The sequence below is a fragment of the Diospyros lotus genome, chromosome 14, assembly GCF_014633365.1.
Source record: "Diospyros lotus cultivar Yz01 chromosome 14, ASM1463336v1, whole genome shotgun sequence".
NCBI lineage: Eukaryota > Viridiplantae > Streptophyta > Magnoliopsida > Ericales > Ebenaceae > Diospyros > Diospyros lotus.
The window spans coordinates 7,506,892-7,523,569 of record NC_068351.1 but is presented as its reverse complement, the minus strand read 5'-3'; the positions used below and the strand labels follow the sequence as shown (position 1 = coordinate 7,523,569).

Here is a 16,678-nt window from a genome sequence, read left to right as displayed (position 1 = left end):
GTTCACTTTGTGTTCCAATTCAAACCGTATTCCAACTCGAAACAAATTGTTCTTCCACGCGTTGCTCGTCAAACCACAAATTTAGGATGTGTGCATTGTTCTATCTTTGCTAAACTTGAAATTCATAAACTTTATTCTGAATTTAAGATTTTTTAAATTTTAAAACAATAATTCAACAATTATTACAATTCATTCAAAGTGAATGAATACTTACTTTCATATTAAAATTAAGAGGCTATTTTGATTAAATTGTGTCAAAAAATAATGACTTATCAGTCACTAATTATCTTTATTCATTCAATTTATTATATAAACTTTATGTCTTTGGAAAGACAATAAATAACAAGAAACAAAGAAAGATATCCAAGTGAATTGATTGTATCATTTAGGGTAGGGGCCCTTGCCCCTTAGCCCAATATTTTTCTCAAGTTGGGTTTTAGGTTTTTTTTTAAAGATAATTATATATTTCACTTTAGAACTGTACATCACTTTGTATTGACTAGAGAACAAAATATTGAATTCAACTATATAAATTTTGAATATATTAGAGTAAGTAATTATTAATAAATTTTAAAAATAAAAATAAATTTTAAGATAATGACAGATTGAGTTTGTGATTAGATATTTTTGAAATTATAATTTTACACTTTTAATACTAGGGGTAAACTAATCATTTTATTTTCATTAAATCAGCCTGATCAATTGGTTTATATCATTGTTCTAAATTTATCCTCTCTTATTGTTGGAAAATTATCCACCAGTAAAATATAATAAATACATATACACATAGTCAAATATATATATATATTGGTGAATAGTTAGAATGCATATAAGTAATTTCTCTTAATAAAATTAAAATTGTAATGATGATAATAAATCTATCATTATTCATATTGTATTTTTTCTTATCTATTATAGAATTTGATATGAAATATATAAAATTTGATATGAAATATATGGATCTAAATGAGGATATAACAAAAGACAGAAATACATGAAAGTCTAGAATTCATGTACCCGACCCCACATAGTGGGATAAAGGCTAGATATGTTGTTATTTTATTATAGAATTTTAGCGAAGAATCATGTTAGATGTACACCCATTTTGTACATCTTGGGCTACATAAGGAGGTATTATGACCAAAATACCCTGCGCCTCACATGCGCCTCATGAGAGATTTTTTTGTCATAATACCTCCTTATGTAGCCCAACATGTACAAAATAGATGTACCAATAGCAATTTTAAGTGTATTATTTCATAATTGTCATTTTCGATTGCCATAAAAGTACAAAACTGTTGCTAAAAGGACAAACAAATGTGAAAGTGATAAGAGATGGGGTCATAAGTCAAAGCCATCCACAGTTACCTGCTGGGGGGACAAGTCAGTACCATCAGTTGATAAGACACGATTCTGTGCTTTCGACTCATCACTTCATTTATGTCCCAAAAGAATAATAATATGTTATCGTGTTTGTTCGTGGTAAAAGTAAACATACAAATAGTAAATACTTTCTTTGCAAATTCCCTATTTGCCTTCTTCTAACCTATCAGTCGGCACCAACAAGTCAGTCCACCACGCGTCCAAGCATGCCTATTTTTGGTTGGTAGTTGAATATCAATAAACCTCTTAAATGCATTCATATTAATTGACTTGGGTTCACATTTGCACCTCTGTCCACTTTTGAGATAGACAGCATTTGTACAATCTTCGGTGGTGCTCGTATTTTCGAATACGTACAAGATGTCCACTTTTAGCATTATATTATTACAATCTTAACTTGTTTAAATTAAAACAAGCTCAAATCCTTGGTTTGGTTCCTTTTTAAGAGATAGAAGACAAAAGTGACAAACTCCGTCATTTTCACTCTATTCTTTGTGATTAAGAAAACGGATTGTTTTCTCTCATTTTCCTTTAGGTTGCTCAGTTCTCTTGGGGATTTGCTTTTCCTTGTATTGTGTGAAAGATATAAGTCAACGGGAAAACAAGAAAAGAAAAGAAGGGGAACAACTCTTCATCTCCATTCCTTTGGCGACAACCAAATGAAGAAAAGCAACTACTTTAGTCTTTACCTACAATTTCTCTTACTTAAGGTTCCTTCTCTTTTCCTTTCACAATTCCAAATAAAGTTGGGAGCCTCGACAATGGATATATCATCCTTCTGATCTAAAGTTGGGAGCTTAACAATGGATATCATCCTTCTGATCTCAGATCTGAACATAGACAAACCAGGTGAAGACATTTCACCTAAAATAGTGGATTCAGCATTCGGGATGACTATTGATAAAGGAAAGCCATTATACTAAGCTAACCCATCTTAACTCAAAGTTCCAAATGTCATAATTGCAAATTCCTTAAATCCACGTAACTACAATTACAATACACCCCCCAAAACAGTTTTAACAGTTAAACAGCATAATGATTTTACAGACTTATGGTGGTAAACTGCTGCTGCAACCTAGCCGATAACATATTTCTTAAGACCTTGCATCTCCAGACAATGTAAGTACACAGACACCAACATTTTGAGGGAAGTAAAACACCAAACTAACGGCGGTCGGGCAGTTGCAAGTTGCTGCATCTGATACCCGCTTTTCATGAGCAATTTGTATCGTAACTTGCAAGTCCTAGCAACTCTGGACCTTCCAGCCGAGGGTTGTTCTCAAAGCTACAAAATTCCAGAAACAAAAGAACAAATAATAAATAAAGGTGAACTTATGACATGCAGAACAAAATGGGAACATTAACAAAATGATGTTTTAACTAGCTCTGCAAAGAAGAAAGCCAAAAACATATGAAAATTAAGCAGTCTCTCCAGGTAAAATCATATAACTCAAGTAGCATAACAAGCCAAATGGGATGAATTTATAGGTCCCAACATTGTTTGGCACGAAAGAGCAATTTGAAATACAAAATAGTTTTAAATAATGTGTTTAATACAAGCAATTTAATAGAAAGAGTACAATTATGAAGCAACATGTTTAGTTATCAATTCATTTGAAATATTTTCCCAGTACAATTTATGTTTCCATGAAAAATAACCATTTTTCTATCTTGTGATGAAATACTAACAAATATTTGATCTGAACATTACCGGGATACCCTTTGTGTTATCTTTTCACACATTCCACGTGTTCACATGCTCAATTTGTATTATCAAGATCTAACATAATGAAACCTTGGGGGGAAGGGGGGCACAGATCCTCCATTTTCTGTTTTTTTTTCGTTTTGGTTTTCTTTGTGTGTTTGTGTTCATTTATGTTTTCAGTTACTATAAAAAAAAAAAAAACTTAATTTGTTGTTAGATAATTTTGGCTGCTTTAACTTTTACTTTTGTTTTTTCCCCTCCTCTCCATAAACAGTGGGAGGTCATCAACATAGGGCAAATTGATAGAACTCCAGAGACTCCATCCAGCAATACAGGCAGCAAGTTAGCAGGTGGGAGGGAAGAAGAGGGAAAGAAAATAAAAAGGAAAATTGTGGAAACACCTTTGGCATTTTCCACTTTTTCCAAGAGCTCTCAAAATTTTAATAACTAAATAAGCAGTGAAATGCCGTGAACTATTTTCATTTCAAAAATAATAAAATCAAAAACAAAAACTGAAATGGACGTCCTACCAAACGAGGGGCAGGGGGGCTATATATCTTATGGCTCAAGTTTTATCTATTGCCTTCTGACACAAGTTATTTGCCTCAAATTGTTTTTGAGCCAAAACTCTTGCACAGACATACTTATCCAACAAGAAGCTTAACACTAGTTATAACATTTACTTCTGGCCTCATCAGAAAACACATTTCTTCGTAACCTTTATTGTGGATATACCAAAACAATTGCAGGAATTGTTTCTTTCCATAAATGTCACCAAATGAACTAGAAATTCAACCCATCAAACAATAAAAGCATCCCCTTCTTTTGACAGGAAGGAAAAAAGAACCAAAAAACACCTCAAAAGAATCTTCTGCTTCTCCCCAAGAGCTTGAGATGTGCTAACTTCAGCATGTTCTTATCTTAACAGCAAAATATACTTCCAATCCATAGACAATATTTTCCCATGGGAGTCATTTGAACCAAAAAGATTTCCAAATGACAGTGCTCAATTTCTTTAAGACACCTCATGCGCACCAACTAGAGGAGCTAAAAGTGTGACTGTTCAATGGACAAGTTTTACGGAAGAAAGAGGTGGTCCTCAGGGTCCTTTAATTGGAGATATTATTGCTATTATTACTTTGATGAATCAATAACTATTATATTCAAATCATTTACAAAAGTTGCCATAACTGACAAAACTATTTGTCCATGCAAAACATTTAGTAGGCAGGGGCAGAATTCTGGTGACATATTCATAGCAACGAAATACCAATGGCCTAAGAAGTATAGGCATCTTTTAGCTGTCAGATACATAGCCAAGTAAAAGTAGTGACATCAATACTTGTGTAAAAACTCTCCAAGACGTGTTAAGACACACATCCATACATATCCTACAGTTGACGTGGGATTGTCTTGAGGGATATTTGGTTGGGTTTACTGTAGGCATAGAAGCAGATTTTAGATGTGTTTTTATTTGTGATTATGTTGGGAATTGTTTCTTTAATTTCTTGTATTTTTGGACACACACACACACGTGTGTGTGTGTGTGTGTGTGTGTGTGTTAGTATTTTGGATTGTGAGGCAGTTATTTGATACATTTTCTCAAATTTTCTCATAACTGCTCTCTTCTCTCTCTCAATTTTCTCTCTTCTTCCTTTTCTTTTTCTTCCTCTTCTCTGTTTCTTCTTCTTCTTTCACTCCTCTTTTTCTCTCTTTTCTGTTCTCCATTCTCTACTGTCCTCTTTTAGAATAGGACAGCAACAGAGACTTCTCAAAGAGATGTCCATCATTCATAACACAAACACCCTGCAAAGTTGGAAGAAAATAACTTGGTGGCATTCAATGACAAAATGATAAGGCAGTAAGTCCATATATTTTGATCCTCCTCTGCACATTTTAATTTTTGATATTCTAAAGCCAGATAGAACAATCTTTTAAACCAAATCTTGTGAGCACGCTGAATGTGAAAAATGTTTTCTTACCAAACAGTAGCATATCAAACCTTAATCCCACCAAGTGGTGTACATGAATTCTAGCATTCCAATCATTTTCTATTTATTGTCATATATTCTACAAGACTCGTATAACTCATATCATACCTAAGGGTCTTCCACCAAGCTTTTCATTATCTTCCTTTACCTCTTTTGCTAGAGACTTGTTCCATTCCATCCACTCTTCTCATAGAAGATTAATCTTCTTCTTGCATGACCAAACTATATTAATGTGTCTCACAAATGTTATCTTCAATAGGAGTTGCTCTAATCTTACCATAAATAATCTCATTTCTAATATTATCTCTATCCTCATATGGCCATACATCCGTCATAACATCATTAATTTTCTTATATGACTATATATCCATCATGGCATCATTAATTTTCTTATATGGCCATACATCCATCACAACGTCGCATTAACATCAATGCTTCTTAACCTATGTAGTCCTTTTTTATACTTATTCAAATTATTTAAAAAAAAGGAAAAGAAACAAAAACCTAGCCAACATAGCATAGGATATCAGACAAGGATTAAGAACTATTCAAAGATAGTAAAGGATCGATGCCTCCCCGTGCCTAGAAATGAGAAATGTTTCAAACTCGTAAGAATAAAATGTATAACGAAGAAATGTGTCCAGTGAGTGGACACAAATAAGCATGCTGAGATCGTGGTCTAAACTAGTGGAGACAAAGAAAAGAAAGAGAAGAAAAGAAAGCTAGTTCACATATTAATAGCATTTGTCTAGTGATAGTATTGTGGAGGACTTAGAGAAGAAATTAATCTAGATTACTTATATACAAGTTAGTAAGGACAAGATCATCGAGCAGAAATTGTGGAGAAGATGCTAAGATCCTTGCAATTACAAATGCATTGCATCAAAGATCAGTAATGGGACCTGCCCATTTGCTCCTGTGATGAGTGATCTCACGAAGTGTATCTACGAGGAGGTGTCTGAAGTATGATATTAGCAAGAAATAAAAGGGTGTCTCTTAAGTACGCTCCATGCTTTGTGAGGGTCGAGGAAAGTTTGCACTTGTAAGAAGCCTTATGCTTACTCTAATAAGAAGTTATTTCCACAACTCAAACCTATGATTTTCCAGTCAAAAAAGAAGCAATATTACTGTTGCTACCAAGACTTGCCTTCACAAGAAGAGGACTACGTAGTCTAGCTCACTAAGTGTGCAAATAGATTATTCCTGGAGTCTTAAGAATTTAAGTTTTGTTATATATTTATTTTCTAGTTGAATTAGGATTAATAGCTTGGTCGGGATTTCCGAGTATATAAATACCTGATGATTAGCCAGGAAAAAATAAAGAAAAACTGATAAGGAGAAGAATGGGAAGAAGACTATTATTTTCTGGGTCATAGAGTTTTCAATGGAGGATAAAGACATATATACCAAGAACCTATCAGTTAGGCTTAGAAGCGAATATTAGAAAAAGGCTTCAGAAATGCTTATCTGACAAAAAAGGAACATTTAGGTAGAAACGATCCAAAAAGAAAGTAAATCAGGAAATCCTTACTTGCTCAATGGAATGTGCTCAAATGGACCTGTAGTAGGAATAGTTCCGCACAAGTTGTTGTTTGAGACATCTCTGGAAAAGAATAGAGAGTCTGTCATAAGTCATGATAAATACACAACTAGAAATTTGAAAGCTTGATTCTTTACTTACACAACTTTCAGGCTGGAAATACCAACGAGTTCTCTTGGGATTGGTCCAGTTAACTGATTATCATTAAGACGCCTGAAAAGTAAAAAGGAGGAATCATGGGTTCATGAATGAATATGGCAGCACACGCAAGTACAGCAGGCCAAACATGTGTGTGTGTAGAGAGAGAGAGAGAGAGAGAGAGCACGTGTTTTTTATACTCAACATATCAGGTGCAAAACAAAAGGGGAAACCCGAGTAACACAGGTAAAAGAATGATTGATGAATTTCGCTGTACTTCCAACATGACTGAACATGTTCATGGATCACAAAAATGAATCAGATACAAACCAGAATTCTTTTTTTTTTTTTCTGAAAATAAACCAGAATTCTTTTTCTTTTTTTCTGAAAATAAACCAGAATTCAAGGTGGATCATGAGTAACTGAGAATAAACTAGCCCTACCCGGAAGCAAGGAGATGGCCTGAAGAACAAGCAGCTGGGCCAGTATAATCAAGCATAAAAAGTCAATAAGATGATAAGGTCATACTCACAAGAATACTAGAGATTTCAGCTTGCCTAGTGAAGGAGGAATGACCCCAGATATGTTGTTGTTGTACAAATCCAAGCTAATTAGGCTCTTCAAGTTACCAAGCTCAACAGGTATGGTACCTTGGATATTATTTTTGTAAAGTTCCCTGCATCCATGTAATGTTTTCTAGTAGGTTTAATTAAATGAATAGATTCTCAGATAACTCGCAAGGACACTGTAATCAACACTCGCATAAAGCTAGGTACTAAGGAACAATCTTTTCATCCATTATCGAAAAGAAAATAGTAGACAAAAAGAATATGCTTACAAATATTGCAGATGCTCAAGCTTCCCAAGTTCAGGAACAAGACGACCAGCCAAGTTTGAATTGCCCAAGTCCCTGCAGAAAAATTACCATTTAACATTATGGATAAAGAGATAATAACCACTTCAGGCATCCAAATTGATGAAAAAAGCTTGATATAAGCACATTTCCTCACAGCACAAGTGGTTACTTTAACATGATATTCAAGTCCAATTCTAAGAGGTCATGGAGGATTCAAGACTTGTAATCTTTGTTTTTTCCTTTATAAAAAATTTTGACCTGCTTTTTTGTTTTATGCGTGTTACGCATCTTTTGTCCGTGTCCCCGTGGTTGCATAAGAGGGGAAGTGTAGGAAGGCTCAATATACATTGCTGGATTCCTTTATTAACTTCTTATATTTTTGTGGCAAGTTGTAACTTAAATTATCTAATAATAATCACCAGAATCCCAAGTAGGTAAATTGGTCAACCTCTTACCTCTTCCTCATTAAATGAAAGATCCAACAGAAAGGGGCAAAATTCAGACCATAATATTGGTACATTAGGAAACACACCCACAATATTCAACAGATTGACTGCTTTTAGGTTAATCTAAAATAAAGCTAGGTAACATATACTAAAATTTGCCAAAAATATATTATCCTTCCTAATGGGCCCCATGGTGGAACAATCAAAAAATTGTTTTCATCCCTGATCATAAATGAAAATTTTATAGAAAATAAGATTCAAGCTATCTTTTTACTGATACTGATTTCAGAGAATTTGAACATAAAAGAAGAAATATTTGATAAAAGCCATTCTCAACAAAAAATAGTCATTTATTGACTTTAATCAGGGAACTTGGTAGAGAACAAAAATCAAATTTAAATTTAAAAGAACCCTCTTTATTTTCAGAACAAGGACAAATTGATTCAGAAAAATTTTAAAATTCTTAAAATTTTTATTCAATGGAATTGTAACTGATCCTTATGTAAGAAACAACAAGATAGGCAAAAACAACAAATTAGTTAAAAGTTCAAAAAAGTGATGGAGAGATATTGTTCTGATAATTTTGTGGAATTAAATGCTATTGTAAAAGCCTTTTGAGGCTAAAAGGCAAGTTTTATCATACATTTATAAAATCGGCTCCATTATATGGCACGAAATGTTTAGTAGTCAAGCACCAATATTTATACTATTATGTATGCAAACACCATGTTTTGGTGTTATGAAGCAATGTCAATAAAGTGTCTTCCTAAAATACCCTTTTAGTTTCTTCCTTAAAGAATAAAAATTAATTATATTAATAAGATTTCAACTCATGACCTGTAAATAGTAATTAATTTCTCAAACAACTTTAGCACTACACCAAGACTCTTTTTTGTTTAAATTTAACCTAAAAATTAAAAAGAAAATAGTAACTGTTACATGCCACCCAATAAACTTTCATTTATTTTTATTTTTTTTTTTTAACTTTTTTACACATTCGTAGCACGGGTCACCCCTCTAGTATATAAAATATGGACTTAGTTGCATAAGGATGTTACTGTTGATATGCAACTATACAATGAAAAGATAGAATTAAAATAAAATGTTCCGTGATAAAGTCAAAATGGAAACAATTGAAAATAAGATGCAGGAGACATGGTTAAAATAATTTGGTCATGTGAGAAAATTACCAATAGATAATCATGTCATGAGAGTTAATTAAATGAAATAAATTAGTAGCAAAAAAGTAGAAGCCCAATGCAAGCTTAAGTATGACATAAAATATAATGACCTTACAAAAGATAAAATAATTGATAGAGATGATTGATTGGAAAGCCAGCATCCATGCAACCAAGCCTACCTACTAGGACCAAGGCTTAATATGTTGATGTTAATGTTATTCTAAGCTTAAGTAAAATATCCATTTCAATATACCATAAAGAAAAACAACTATGCAATTCAAAATTCTTCAAATACCAAAATGAACCATGAATCCCACTGACATGATTCATAAGGACAACAATAGCATTTTCAGATGCAATAACTCCTTCTCTTTCAAAGAATCCATGGCAAATGCAATTCTAGATCTCAGTTTTCATTTCATTTTCATCTGGAAATCCAGTGGAACGTAAACCTGTGTCAGAACCGAATTCTGGCAGGGATAATTCTCCTCGATCTGAGAAGAATTAAGGGATATTGAGGGGAAAACAGAGAAAGAACTGAGGGGGAAAAAGAGAAGAGAGGAAGAGAGAGAGAGAATGGCGGGAGAGAGAATTGTGTATTGATAATTCTCAAAAGATACCCGGGAGAGTGGCATCAGCAAGCTTTTATACTGATCCAACTCACCCCTAGGCGCCAAGGGCCACTTGCCCAATTACAAAATATTTGAATTCAAAATTAGGCCTAACTAACGTTCCCGTTTATTCTAACAATCAACTAATTACAAGTCAGCCCTTATAACAGCACATTCCCATGACAACTCCCCCCCCCCCCCCCCCCCCCCTCTTCTTCCGCAACTTCTTGTCCACAAGAAGTTCATAGTAGGCCAACCACTTTGGGGAATTGCTTGAGTAGGTTGGAAAGGTACTCCCAAATATTATTCTCCGAATAGAGGTTCAACCACTAGACCAGGACTTGCATCAGAGAAGCCCTGTGTCTGTGTATGATCCACTTGTCCACAATAGTCACAAGCTTTGGAGCCTCTAAAGGATCTAGTAATAAGATCGGTAGGTCTGTACAAGTTGCATGAGTCATCTTGATGGCACTATGGTGGCAGAAATTGTACCACCACTGGGCCGAGGACAGCCGGCAATGCCACCCCTTAGGCTGTAGGAAACACAGGCACCTCAAATAGGTCTCCAAGCATTGGTTCACCCTTTCAATTTGGCCATTAGATTCCCAGTGATAAGCTAAAAACATGTGTAGCTTAGCTCCCAAACTCCTGAACAACTCTCTCCAGAAGAGACTGGTAAAAACCTTGTCTCTGTCCGAGACTATGGATTGGGGTATGCCATGTAATTGGACTACTCGGTCTAGGAAGAGGCAAGCCACCTCTTGAGCTGTGAAGGAGTGAGTTAGGCCAATGAAGTGGGAAAATTTAGTAAATCTATCAACCACTACCAAAATGCAATCCTGGCTCTCAAACTTTGATAATCCCTCCACAAAGTCCAAAGATGCATTGGTCCAAGCTTGAGTAACTTTGATAATCTCTCCACAAAGTCCAAAGATGCATTGGTCCAAGCTTGAGTGGGAATGGGGAGTGGTTGAAGTAGTCCGGGTGCAACTACTATTTCATGCTTGCATCTTTTGCAAGTATTATATCTCATCACAAACTCAGTGACAACCTTCTTCAGCTAAGGCCAAAAGAACAATTGTTTGACCCTTTGATATGTGCCTTGTACCCCGGAATGGCCCCCAAGTGGAGAACCATGTAGTGTCTCCAAGATCTTGCCCTTCAACCCCTCCTGGTCTCCTACTACCAGCCTTCCTTGATACCTCAACAGCCCATTCTTCAGAGTGAACCCCAGTCTTAAAATAGAATCCAGGGTGAGCTACTCCATAATTCCCTTAGTCCACTTGTCCTATTCATAGCTGGCACTTACCTCCTGATACCAGTCAGGGACAACAGTCGTGATGGAGGTCATCTTTGCTTCCTCTATGCATCTAGATAAGGCATCAGTCGCCTTGTTCTCCTTGCCCTTCCGATATTGGATGACATAGTCTAGCCCCATTAATCTTCCCATCCCCTTCTTATGAAGATGAGTGTGCAGCCTCTTTTTGCAAGAGGAACTTGAGGCTCTCGTAGTCTTTTTTTATGATGAATTGTCCCCCCTCTAGGTAGTGACGCCATTTATCCACTGCAATTAACACCGCCATAACTCCCTATTATAGACATTGAATCCCTAATGCCGTGGGCCCAAGACTTGGCTGATAAAAGCCAAGGGTCTCCCCTCCTGGGAGAGCACTGCTCCCACCCTAGTGCTACTAGCATCCATCTCCAAAGTGAATGGTTTGGAGAAATCAAGGAGTCCCAAAGTAGGAATTTCACTCATTGCCTTCTTAACCTCTCAAAAGCCTCCTCTGCCTTCTCATCCCACCAGAACCCTTCCTTCTTCAAAAAATTGGTGAGGGGCCTACTAATCACTCCATAATCCCTCACAAACCTCTTGTAATAGCCTGTTAGGCCCAAGAAACCTTTTATAGAGCCTTCACTGATGTAGGCCTTGGCCATGTCAACATTGCAGTCACCTTTTTGGGATCAGTGCTCACTCATGCACTGAATATAACATGTCCCAAATATTCCACCCTTGGTTGGGCAAAGGCACACTTAGACTTCTTAATAAATAGATGATTGAATCTCAAGACCTCTAGAGCAATTTTCAGGTGGTTTAGGTGTTGTGGAAATGAAGGGCTATAAATAAGAATGTCATAAAAAAAGACTAGTATGAATTTGCGGAGATGGGGTTCAAAAATGTGATTCATTAAGGCCTGAAATGTGGCTGGGGCTTTTGTTAAGCCGAAAGGCATTACCAAAAATTCGTGATGCCCTTGATGAGTAGAAAAGGCTCTTTTGGGAACATCATCAAGGTTCATCCAAATCTGATGATACCCTGATCTCAAGTCCAATTTGGTAAATACCTTAGCGTGTTTCAGCTCATCAAGTAGATCTTCAATTATAGGAATAGGGAATTTATTCTTTACTGTGTGGGAATTGAGTTGGAGATAGTCTATGCAGAAGCGCCAGCTCCCATCCTTCTTTTTGACTAATAGTATGGGTGAGGAGTAGGGGCTTTGACTTGGTCAAACAATTAACCTTGTGAACATATATTTGATTAAGTTCTCAATCTCTGCTTTTTGTTTACGGGGATACCTATAGGCTCAAATATTAATAGGTTTAGTGTTGGGTTTTAGAACAATAGAATGATCAAAATGTCGGTGGGGTGGCAATGATCGGGGCTCTTCAAATAGGTCCTTAAACTCAAGCAATAGTTTATTAAGGGAGTCTATTTTGTGTACCTGCCATGGTTGTGGTTGGGTGGTATCCCCTGCTTTCCCTTAATCTGTCTTACCATCCCCATGCTCCACTGAGTCGATTGAAAATAGCTGGGCCACCTGAGTCCATTTGGACTTAAGGATTTTCTGTAACTTCCTCCATGTTATCATCTTGCAAATTCCGATCTTTGGACTCCCAATAAGAGTCATTCTCCTTCCATCTTTCTCAAATGTGACTTCCATCTTATTGAAGTTGAAGCTGATATGACTCACACCCTTCATCCAGTCCACCCCTAGGACTATATCACAACCCCCTAACTTTAGCAACCTCAAGTCAACTTCAAAGGTCTCCCCATGCATTTCCCAACAAAACCCTTCACATGCAAACCAGCACATCACCTTCTTGTTGTTTGCTACCGTTACAGATAGAGGATGAGTCCCTATCAATTCACACCTCAATCTCTTGCTCGTCCCTTCAACAAGGAAGCTATGTGTGCTTCCACTGTCAATCAAGACCATTAACCGGTGCTCCTTTGCTTTCCCTTCCACTCGTATGATCTTGTTGTTAGCAAGTCCTCTGAGGGCATGGAGGGATATTTCAACACATTCTTCCCCTTCTTCATCTCCTTGGGGAAGCTCCCCATCATCACTTTCCTCTATCTCCTCATCCCATTCTATCAGTAGGAGCTGTCTCTTGCACTGATGTCCAAGGGTATACCAGTCCCCACAACGGAAGCATAGCCCTACCTTCCTCCTCTGTTTAGCGAACTTCCCGTTGTTTATGGGCACAGGGACTAAGGCAGAGGATTGTCACCCTCATGTGCTTCCCTAGATCATTTTGACTCCTTCTCTCCCTATCCCTCTGCTCCCCATTTGAATCATTCCAACATTCAGGACCCTCATCTTCCTCCCTTTGCTTCCTCATTAACGCCTCAACCGTCAACTCCTATAGCCTTGCACACTCCATGGCTTGCTTAACCGTTCTAGGCTACTACATTTTGACAATGGGCCTCAATTCCTCACCTAGCCCGCCTACAAAACTGGAGACGAAGTACCCATCGATCAAGTGTGGATACATAATGAGCATGAGGGACTTGAGCTCTTCGAATTTCAATTGATAAGCTTGCACCGTCCCCTCTTGCCGGAGCTTATTAAACTCCTCAACCACATCTAGCATGTTTTTGTCCCCAAACCTCTCACAAAGATCCTCCACAAATTCTACCCACCGGCAACCTTCCTTAGTTCCAATCCATCCCTGAAACCATGCATCGTTCAAGTAACCAGTTGCAAGTCACATGCTGCTATTCCAGCACCCCATAGAAGCTGAACATCCTTTCGCACCTACACACCCTCCACCTCGGGTTCACTCCATCAAACAACAGAATCTCCAGTTTAGGAGTTGGAAATCCAGGCTGGTGGGGAGTTCCTCGACCTCCTCTCCATTTAAATTTCCTCAACCATTTCCGAATCGGGCCCAAATTCAAAGGCGTCCTCTCTGCTCTGGGGATTGAAATGTGTCGAAGCAAGATCAAATCCAACCTCTCTCTAGGAGGGAAGTCTGGAGAGAGTCTTACTTGGTTTTGACTAATGACCATTCGTATGAACATTTGCATCTGATGCCTCAATTGGTTATGCTGCTCCCAATTCTCCTCCCTCCATCGATCCATGGCTCCTTTGATCCTCCTTTCCACCACTGGCTCCATGGACAACTCCATGCCTCCCATCCAAATCTGCATATCAGACACTATCGCAGTGACTTGCTGCATTTGTACTTCCATTTGTTTCATGCCCGTACCATCAGCTATGGTGAATTCCGATGAGATCGCAGCCCAAGAGCCTGCTCTAATACTAGAATGTCATAACCGAATTCTAACAGAGATAATTCTCCTCGATTCGAGAAGAATTAAGGGTGTGTTTGATAGCATTTAGGTGGAAAGGAAAGTATTTTCCAACTTACATGGAAAACAAAAACCATCTCCCCTCTAAATGGAATTTTTCATGGAAAATAGCCAAAAACATGCTTTAATTATTGTACTATGGAATTGAATTCCATAGAAAATATAGTGTGTCAAACACCAAAGATGATCAATTCCTTGGATAAGACATTTTTCATGCATTTTCCATGCTATCAAACACACCCTAAGGGAAATTGAGGGGAAAACAAGGAAAGAATTGAGGGGGGGAAAGAGAAGAGAGGAAGAGAGAGAGAAAGAATGGCGGGAGAGAGAATCGTGTATTGATAATTCTCAAAAGATACCCGAGAGAGTGGTATCAGTGAGCTTTTATACTTTTCCAACTCACCCCTAGGCACCAAGGGCCACTTGCCCAATTACAAAATATTTGAATTCAAAATTAGGCCTGACTGCCTAACTAACATTCTCGCTTATTCTAACAATCAACTGATTACAATTCAGCCCTTACAACCGCACATTCCCGTGACAACCTGCAGAGATGCCAACTAGTGCAGCTGTGAATCCCCTGGGAAATTGTATGAGATCCTTAAGAATCCATTCACCATTATCCATCTTGGGAGATTCTATGGGAAAGAGCAATTTTATTCTGTCTATGATTGATGCTTATGATTTCATTCTAATGGTGGAAGTATATGTATGTTACACACATAAAAGTATGAAGAAATTAAGTTTTCCTGAAACACTCATTGACTTGCATGTCACTAATGCCTGTACAACTTCAATTTCTGGAAGGAACACAACTCAAAGGCATGCAGGAAACAAAGAAACTCCAAAATTCTAAAGAATTCATCAATGTTGTTGTTGAAAGGAGGGCAGTCTAGAATCATATAATCATGATCTTAAACACGGTCGTACCTATCTTCAACCTAATAACCCTAATAATTCAAGAAAAACTATAGAAACAGCCATTGCTGCTCGTGTGTCATCTCTTCTTCGTTCCCTTTGCCCCCTTTATTTTCCATTTGCCTCCTAAGCCATATCAACACCCCCTAGAATAGCCGCAAAAGAATTGGTGAGCGATAAATTTCATTAAGTAGTCACAAGAAAAATAGTGTGTGTGTGTGTATATATATAATATATACATGTGTGTTTACATACGTGATTTAGTCAAAAAAATAAAAATTCAAGTGCGCCCCACCACATGATGCTACCTAGAAACGAACAATCACGGTTCTAGGTTGAACCCCTAGATTATAATCAAAAAGCACTGTAGCTCCCATAACTCCTGTAGGCCATCTAATTCCAGAGATAATTACAGGAAAAGATAAAGATTAAGAAAAGTAACTCAAGATTAGCAGGCATCATACCAAATAGCGGAAAAAGAGAGAGAGAGAGAGAGAGAGAGAGAGAGAGGTACAGGCGAGTGACACGATTAGCTTGATTGCAAGTGATGTGGAACCAGGTGCAAGGGTTGACGAGATTGGGATCCCAGCTCTGGAGCACGTTGCCCGGATCCGACAAGCTCCGGCGCAGCGCGTACAACGCATCCCCTTCCGAATTGGCGCTGGCTCTCGAAGCCACTGCTGATATCACCACAATAATAGCACACAAGAAGCGGAAGCTACCGGGGGCGGTGGACTCAGCCATGACTCCTTAACCCTAATATCTTCTCCCTTCCGAGACAGAAGACCAAAGGCTCTTCTTCTTCTTCTTCTTCTTCTGCTAGGGTTTCGATTGATTCTGAGACCACAGAAATTGCAAACGATAGACCGAAAATTATAAACAAATAAATATATATATATATAATAATTTGGAAACAGTGGAGTAGTAGTGGAGTGGAGTGGAGGATCGGTTTTGGGAATCACAGAAGAGAGAGAAAAAGGAAAGGAAAGGAAAGGAAAGGGAGGACGAACGGACGTGCGTTTTGCATTTGGAATCTGCCCCCTTTTTAATTCTTCTTTTCTTCTTTGTCGTGTTTTATTATTATAATCAATAATAATAATAATAATAATAATCCGAGGCTAATTAATTGCTTAATCGTCGACTTCGTCTTCATTGGTTTGGTTGAGTTGGGTTGGGTGTCCACTTCCCTTTCATTTGCACTGCATTTCATTTGAATTTCGACTTTCATGTACTTTCAAATTCCATATTTCTGATTAAATTAATTCACCAAATGGAGACCGCCCATTTATTAATGGCGGCGGCGGAGCAGCAG

General features: G+C 37.4%; 1 protein-coding gene across 1 annotated transcript; it reads right to left on the bottom strand.

The window, feature by feature from the left end:
- Positions 1-2,317: 2,317 nt before the first annotated feature.
- LOC127790249 (leucine-rich repeat protein 1-like) lies at positions 2,318-16,388 on the bottom strand. The gene is made up of 6 exons (XM_052319596.1): positions 15,881-16,388; positions 7,596-7,667; positions 7,290-7,433; positions 6,761-6,832; positions 6,611-6,682; positions 2,318-2,668 (listed from the first exon to the last, which is right to left on the bottom strand). Exons 1-6 carry the CDS (start codon positions 16,108-16,110, stop codon positions 2,596-2,598), a joined length of 663 nt encoding a protein of 220 aa, XP_052175556.1. The 5' UTR covers positions 16,111-16,388; the 3' UTR covers positions 2,318-2,595.
- Positions 16,389-16,678: the final 290 nt, after the last annotated feature.